The 8,143-nt window shown below is 59.3% G+C and overlaps 1 protein-coding gene across 2 annotated transcripts in view; it reads right to left on the bottom strand.

Annotated features, from left to right (window-relative positions):
* Nucleotides 1–8,143, bottom strand: part of BCAR1 (BCAR1 scaffold protein, Cas family member) — a 38,553-nt gene that overhangs the window by 13,511 nt on the left and 16,899 nt on the right. For both annotated transcript variants that reach the window (XM_073882303.1, XM_025860555.2), the window contains exon 2: nt 2,049–2,660. In XM_073882303.1, the coding sequence (XP_073738404.1) occupies nt 2,049–2,660 (612 nt within the window). The remainder of the gene's footprint in view (nt 1–2,048; nt 2,661–8,143) is intronic.

Raw genomic sequence — 8,143 nt, forward strand, 5'->3', positions numbered from 1 at the left:
AACTGGGAGATGGGGGGGGGGGGATGGACTCCGGCCTGGCCCGAGGCTCAGCAGGCCTGCTCCCTGCCCCCTCCCCGGCAGGGCTCTGCTTCTCTCCCTAAAGCCACCTTGGGAGGGGCCCATCTGAGCTCTTCCAGTCCAGCTTGGCATGCTTCTGTCACTGGCAGGCTCTGGCCAGGCAGCCGAAGGAGCAGGTAGGGCAGGAAGTGGGAGCTAGTGACCCTGGTGGCCAGCGCCCATGGAGCCTCACCCTCAGCCGGCATGACCTCCGGCCGGGTCTCCTGGCTGCCACGCCAGGGGCGTGGGCAGGGGCAAGGTGACACAAGTTCCTACTGGCTACCGCCCAGCCGGACCGGGGGAGGCTCCCACCTTAGCCCTGGACAGGGCCCGAGGACGGAGGTTCAGTGCCCACTCGGCCACCATCTCTCCAGCCACGGGCGGCTCTAGAGGAGGCCTGGCACAAACACGAGGCCTGGTCTGGGTCGCAGGAAGCTGACCTGCAGAGTTCGGCAGCTTCTACGGGCCGGCTACTGTGCCCTGCACCTGGCCTCTCCCACCAGGGCTTTTGGGGCATACTGCCTGCCGGGGTCTCCCCTCTGCAGAGGTCGGTGAGCTGGGCAGCTGGGGCTGGGCTGGCTCTGAGGGCCCTCCCCACCAACATGGGCTGGGTTTCTCAAGGTCCTCCTGGGCGAGCTGGAATGGAAGAACACCCATGGAGGAAAAGGGGAGAGCCGGGTTCGGCAACTCTGTCCTCAGAAGTATGTGGGCTACCTCCTCTGCTTCTGGGCTTCCGGGAACTCCACTCCCCAAATCTTCAAGGGACTTGGGCATGGAAAGACACAGGCCAAAGGCGAAGAGAGGCTGCTCCCGACTCGGCCGAGAGCTGCAGTGGGACGGGGCCTCCCTCTTCAGTCAGCCTCCTCGCCACGGGTACATGGACTTGGGGGGACGACGCGCAGGCAGGCCTGTGTGGAGCTGAGGGTGCTGCCCTTAGGGCCCTGTCCCCCGGCCCACATGGTGACTTCTGAGAGTCCCTCCTCTGGCAATCCCACAGGCACACTCCTCCTCATGGTGTAGGCGTCACACACAGGTCACGGTGCCGGCCCACCAACATGCTCCAGGAGAGGAGGGGTGGGTGCCCATGGAGCCAGGCACGGCCGGAAGATGCGCTCCAAGCCCACCCACGGAGCTGACACATACTCCCAGAGGACTCATGGGAGCCCCTGGGCACAAGGTGGCTGGCCTCTCCCCTTTGTGTTCCTCCTTTCCCTGCTGGCCGGGATGCCGACATGCTGGCTGGAGCTCATGCGGCAGCCACCCGGGCCCAGGAGATGCAAGCCCCGGGCTGAGGACGGTGGAGTTAACAAGATGGGCTGAGGTGTGGTCCCTGATAACGGAGGTGCAAACCATGACATGAGAGAAAGAAAAGCTTCTTATCCCATCTACTCCAATGGATTCTCAGCCATTCTTGCCTAACCGCTATACTGAGCTCCCTCCTTCCAGGGCTGCCCCCAGTGACACCTCCCTCTCCTGGGTGCTCCCCCGCCCCACCGGGCCCTGTACCCTGCAGTCTGTGGGCAGAATGACTTTACTAGAGCACAGACTGGGCAAGTCACTTCTACTCAAAACCCTCCACCCTCAGGCAGGGGTCTGGTTCTTCAGGAGCATCAGGCCCCCCGCTGGGGTTGGTCCCCAGTCTGCTGCTTAGGCTTCATCTGCCAAGTCCTGCCTGCCCACCCCTTCCAGACTTCCAGGCCTTTGACAGAGACTGCATCCTTTGCTGGGGACACCTTCCCACTGGGGTTTGTCTGCTGCAGGCCACCTCAGGGTCCAAGGCCAGCTTGGACCTCTTCGCTGGGGGGGTGCCTGTTCATCTTCAGTACGGATAACGCAGTCCCCAAACACTCACCTCCCATCTTGGCCCAGACCAAACATGCAGCTGTTGCTGGAGCCCTAGAGACCCTAAGGGTCTGGCCTGGGCCCAGAAACCAGGGCCTGGGCAAAACTCCCAGGGGATGGATTGCCCGCTCAGGCCAGGACAGCCTTACCTTCGCTGGTGGCTTCGTCCCCTCCCAGCTGCGTGCGTCCATAGATGGGGGCACCTGGTAGATGTCATGCCCTGTCCCGGCAGCAGGTGGCACCTGGTAAATGTCCTGGGCGGGGCTGCCAGGCCCTGGGGGCACCTGGTAAAGGTCTGGGGCTGGGCTGGGAAAAGGGTGATGGGGCATTTGCTTCAAGAATGTAGATGTCTGCTTCGCTGGGGGAGACTGGAACTGTGGGCTGGGCCCAGGGGCTTGGTAGAGGCCTTGCTGAGTCTTGCTGGGGGTGGGTACCAGGTAGACGCTATCGGGCTGGGGCTGGTATGTGGCAGGAAGCATGGGTGTGTACTGGGCAGTTGGGGCGTGGAGGCCAGGCTGGGGCTGGGCCGAGGTGGCGGGTGGGCCGGGTCCGGGTCCTGCTGGCTTCTTGTCGTGCATGCCCACAAGGATCTTAAGGCGGTTTCCGGGCACTATGCCTTGGCGCCCATGCAGTGAGCAGAGCCACCAGCCATCCAGGCCCTGTGTGTCCCGCTCCAGCACGGTCATGATGTCGCCCTTGCGGAAGGAGAGCTCATCCGGGGACTCGGCCACGTTGTCATAGAGGGCTTTGGCCAGCACATTCTGGGGAGAAAGGACACAGGGGGGAATGAGCATGTATGCCAGGGGCTCGGCGGGTACCCAGCTGCCACCCAAGGCCACTCGACTTGGCACTGAGAAAGGAAAGGTTTGAGATGATCCTGGAGCCTCTGCCCCTATTTGCTCCCGGCAGAGAGGCCCAGCTGATCCTGGCATTTTTCAAATAAGCCTGACAGTTCCTCAAAATCCTCCCGACTGCAGCCACCACCTACAGTCCAGGACGGCACTCAACATACTCTTGGAAACCACTCCAAAGTCACGCTACAACCCAGACCAACACTGCGGAGGGCAGCAATAATGACAATAATGACCAGCACGTTCTGGGAAGAAAACAGGATGCACACCCTCCCTGCTCCAACTCAACGGCCCTGCAGCCCTGCCAACTGAGAGGAAAAAACGGGAGTGTGGGGAGGGGACCTGCGGGGACAAAGTGGTCACCATCTGCAGGCCACATGTTCATCTATGTAATAATTCCAACACACCAGAACCAGCAACTGATGAGAAAGAAATACAGAAAAGCCCACACAACAGCAACAACAAGCTACTAGTTACCCAGGAATTAATCAAGCAAAGACAGCAGGAGACGTCAGAGCAAAAAATGTGTACGTTCTGCCAAAAGGCTCAAGGAAAAACCTGAATAAAACAGAAAACATACCAAGTTCACGGGGATGACTAAGCACTATAAAAGGCCAATTTGCCCAAGCTTACTTAATAAGTTACAATTATAACAAAAATGCCAGCAGGAGGTTTCTTTCTTTCTTTTTTAAGGAACTTGACCAAAGAAAAAGAATCCTTCTAGAATAAATGGAGAAATAGAGGTCCACGAATAAGCAGGTCAGTTCTAAAAATGAAATGCAAAGGGGCATGCTCTTTTTAGGCTGCGAGGATGTGCCAGGACTCTGGATCGGCGAGCGCGCCCGGGACCAGTGCCCCAGCACAGGGCTGGCGGATGGCCCGGTGGCAGAAGCCCCGTCGGTGACCACACGGCAACACCCCAGGGCAGCTGGGAAGGCCAGCGCTGCTTCACGGGTGGCGTTAGGAAACTCACTCACTGTAGGAGGAAAAATCAATTTGCACACTCACCTCATGTTATAAACAAAGGACCATTAAAGACCCAACGGTGAAAGATACAACTCTAGCTCTAACAAAAGAAAAAACTGGGGAGAATATCTTTGTGACCTCGAAATGAGAAAAAATTATGAAATACACCTCTAAAAACAAAGACCGCAAAAACACAAAACCTCAGGTTAACAACAAGGACAAACAGATGGATTCAACCTCACCAAAGTGGAACGGTTCCTACTGGAGAGAGAATAACACAAAGCTGACAGGGTAACAGGTCACCAAATGACAAGACAGGGATGAATCCAGAATCTGGAGCGTTCTACAAATCAACAAGGCAAAGACAAGACACCAACAGAAAACCAACAAAATAGGAACAGTGTGCTGCCTGGAGGGGAAAAGACTGGCCAAGAGCGCCACGAAGGCTGCTCAGGGCTCCCGCCGGCATGGGGGCCACCTCCGCGACTCTGCTCTGGGCTCCAGCAGGTGTCCAGGTATCTGGTGACGAAGGCCAGCCACACCGTCCTGAGTTAGAGTAAGAAACTCAGAGCCCTTTATGTAAACTTATCAATGTCCACAAAACAAGTCTATGTATTTTCCGCTTAGCCAAGGACAGACTCTACATACACGACACTAGCATGGGTGCTTCTGGAAAAGGGACAGGCAGCAGGAATCCACAAGGAAAATACAGCAAACCAAGAAAGGGTCTCATGCAGACAGTGGAGGGCCAAAGAAGAGCAGCACCCTCCCCGGGCCCTACTTTTACCCCGTCATTCTGCTGCTAATTCTCCCAGCCACCCAAGAAGCAGGCGCCGCTCTGGGGCTCTGTTAGTCAGCAAGCCCTCCCGGAGAGGGACATGAGCTCCACATGGCCCTGGCAGAGAGTCCACGCTGCTAAGCAGCCTGCCTGGGACCTGGGGAAGGCCTTGTGGGGAGACTGGGGTAGAGGCAGGAGGACCCCAGCACCACGCTGGCCCCAGTGTTCTCAGTTCTCAGTCTCCGCCCTGCTGCTCCCCTCGGGCCGGTGCCAGGGCCAGGCTGGACCCAGAGATATCACAGAGGGTCCCCAGCAAAGGGACAAGAGGAGACCAGGGCTGCTTTGGCCTCCCAGGGAGGGGAGGAATGGGGATCACCTGGGAGTCCATTTCTCCAGAGCCACTCAGAGCCTCCAGACCCAGAAAGAGCCGGATGCTGAAGGTGGGAACCAAGAGAGGCCAGGCTGGGGGGGAGAAGCCAGGCCAGGCGGGCAGCTCACAGAGAGCACAGAAGGCAGGTTCACCTGGTCCCACGGTGAGCACCGGGGCAGAGGCCCTCGGAACCACTAGCTGCTGCAACACTCTGCCCATGCCATGACTATGATGGTTATATACGCACCAAAGCATGGATAAGGCCTCCATAAACTGTCACTTGAACTTTAAAAAAAAAGGAGAGAGGGTAAGAATAACAGTGTGAATGTTTGGGACAACGGGGGATGCTTTCTCTTCCTGTTTTTCAGAACTTCTCAGTTTGTATTTAATGAGCACTTCTTGGCTTGGGGTTTGAAAAAAATACACATCCTGAAAAAGCACAGAGGACTACCTCCTAGGCTTCAAGGCAGGATGGAACAGGGGAGGCTGAAGCAGGTCCGGAGGCCGTAGCCCCAGGAGTGGGCAGGGGCAGGGGCTGTCCCACAGCCCAGGGGGGCCCAGGGGCCCCATCCCCAGGCTGCCTGCAAGAAAAGCAAGTTTCCCAAATATGGTCTGCAGCCTGCCTGAGGGAATCACATCCCGTCAGGGGGCGGGACACCCCGCCCCCCCCCCCCCCCTGGCCCCCAAAACCCCAGGCCCCCCCCCCTGGCCCCCCCCCCCCCCAGCCCCTGCCCTGGTGACCACAGGAAGTGCCAGCAGAGTGAGTCACAGGAAAATTCCCCTCCAGCCCAGTCAGAGGGGGCGGGGTGCAGACGGAGGGGACTGCCCCTCAGAGGCCCCTCACCTCTCAGGAGGACAGCCCAGGGGAGGCCGGCAGAGGGGCCTCAGCCAGGCCCTGCCAGGCAGTGCTGCGCGCTCAGCAAAGCTGGGAGGCTCTGCAGAGGGCAAGGTCCAGTGGGGAAGGGGGAAGGAGGGAGAGGGTCTGCCCAGGCCCAGGAGAGCTACTGGGGCCTCCTGCGCCCCGGGTGGCCAGCCCCCGCCCCCTTGGCAGGAGCTCACAGAGCGGTCAAGGCCAATAAGGGCTGCAACTGTATAGTCTGGGGCCGCTGGAGCCAGGCTGGGAAGCACCTCTTGGGCTCGGCACATGGCACAAAGCGCCAGGCACCAGGAGCTCCTCCGTCTGCATCAGCGGATGCCCCCACCCGGAGCCCCAGAGGCAGCCTCTCCACAGCCCAGCACCTGAGTCCTAGGCACTGCTGGTGCCAGGGTGCTCCTGCTGGCCGAGCACCCCAGCTTTGGGCCTCTAGGCCTCCCCAGCTGTTCCCGAGACACCTTCCTCCTCGGTCCCCCTCCCTTCGGAGTCGCTCAGCAGCAGCTAAAACCAGTCCTGGGTCTGGCTCTCCCTCTACTGCTGGGTGACTCTGGGCAAGTCCCTGAGCACCTCTGAATATCCAGATCCCCCGTGCTAAGACGACAGACAGTCCGGTTTCACAGGACTGTTCTTTTGTTTCACAAAAGGTTTGCCCGGCTCCCGCTCTCTGCCAGGTGCTGGGCCAGGCTCTGCAAGATGGTACAGGCCTAGCTTGTCCAGGCCCCTGCCTGCATGTGGCTTACGTTCAAAGGCAGCAAAGAGCCAACGATTTGTTAGGGCAGGGGGGAAAACCAGGGCACCTATAATAATGTGGGACAGGGCCACTGCACACAGGGTGGTCAGAGATGACCTCCCCAAGGAGGTGACATTTCAGATGTCTCGTGAAGTCACCATGACACCAGCTAGGGAAGAGCATGCCGGCAGAGGACGGGCATGAGCCAAGGCCCCGGGGGAGGAAGACGCTGGAGGGAGACAGGGTTGTGGCCCTGGAGTGGCAGGCAAGCCGCAGCAGGAGGCTCCGGGACAGTGCCTGACAGCTCAGTAAATGTCATGGAATGGTGGCGCCCCATGGCAGGGCAAAGCCTACATATAGCACCTGAGCATTTCTGCTACGGACACACTCCCCAGGACCCCGTGTCTCGCCCCAGCATGGAAGAGGGGCCAGCCCCCCAGAGCCTGGGCCAATCAGGTGCTTCCCCCCACCTTGTACGGGGGCACAGCTGTGACCTCTAGAGGGGCACACTGTCAGGGTGCCATCACGGTCTGGGCAGACACTGCCAGCCCTCTGTGCCCAAGGGACCGCAGAGAGTGCTGCCTGACTTACCCCAAGGTTCTGGCAACCTCATTCCTGCCTCAGGAAACCTTCCACTGTGCCCTGCTCCTCCAGAACATGATGATGCAGGGGTCACTCCTCCAGGAACGTTCCCATGCCCCTCCTTGGGCATGCACTCCCCGTCACCCCCACCTCGAAGTGCTGACCAAAACGTCTTGTTGCTGCCTACTTCATGCCCTCTGACCCAGGTGCCCAGGATGGGGGGGGTGGGGGCTGCATCCTTCAGCACGGAACCCTCAGGCACACGAGCTCAGCGCCTGGCCCTCTGTGGGCAGGCTTAGGCAGAAATTCCCCTTGCAGACGATGGTATCCTAGCCTCCCTGGGAGCAGCCAGGAAGACCATGTGGGGCTCACTCACCCCAGAGGGAGGAGGAGAAGAGAACCCCCAGCCTGATGCCAACAATCCCCAGGCAGTGACCTGCCAGCCAAGCCTGCTCAGAACAACACCCTGGTTGTTGCACACGGGAGCCTACAGGTCCGCCCCACAGGCCCTGCCTGGCTCTCAGAATAGCCCTCATTGTGTCCTCAGGCCCTGTGGGCACCAGACCCAACCGGACTGGGTGGGCTCTCAGACACGGAGTCGCTGGGCCTTGGCCACAGGCGGGCACATGTCTGGAGGAGGACAGCAGCCATCGGACGGTTTTGTGGGTCTCTTCCTTGGCTTCGCCAGTGCCTTGGGGAACGTTGTATATGCTACCCCCAAACCCTGACTCTGCAGGAAGGCCTGAGCTAGTGGCTGGGACAGGGGAGGAGAGACATGATTGGCAGGTTTACAGTAATAGCAATGACAAACTCTGTTGGGAGCAGGCTCTTTTGCATACTCAGGCCTCCCTTTTAGCCTTATGACACACTCGGATTACTTCCACCTTACAGACAGGGAAACTGAGGGGCAGAACAGTTACTTGACTTGCTAGGGACACAGTTGGGAAGCAGCAGAGGCAGACCTGCGCCCTATGACAAAGCAGAGCCAAATAGCTCCCGGGCGGATGCTTAGGTTCCTGGAAGCCAGGAGTGGAACTCAGACTGGCCTTTTCCTCCACCCGTGTCCCTCAGCCCCAACACACACACACACACA

This window comes from Callorhinus ursinus, unplaced genomic scaffold (genome assembly GCF_003265705.2).
Source record: "Callorhinus ursinus isolate GAN/ISIS: 27379988/994484 unplaced genomic scaffold, GSC_fseal_2.0 scaffold46, whole genome shotgun sequence".
NCBI classification, from domain to species: Eukaryota; Metazoa; Chordata; class Mammalia; order Carnivora; family Otariidae; genus Callorhinus; species Callorhinus ursinus.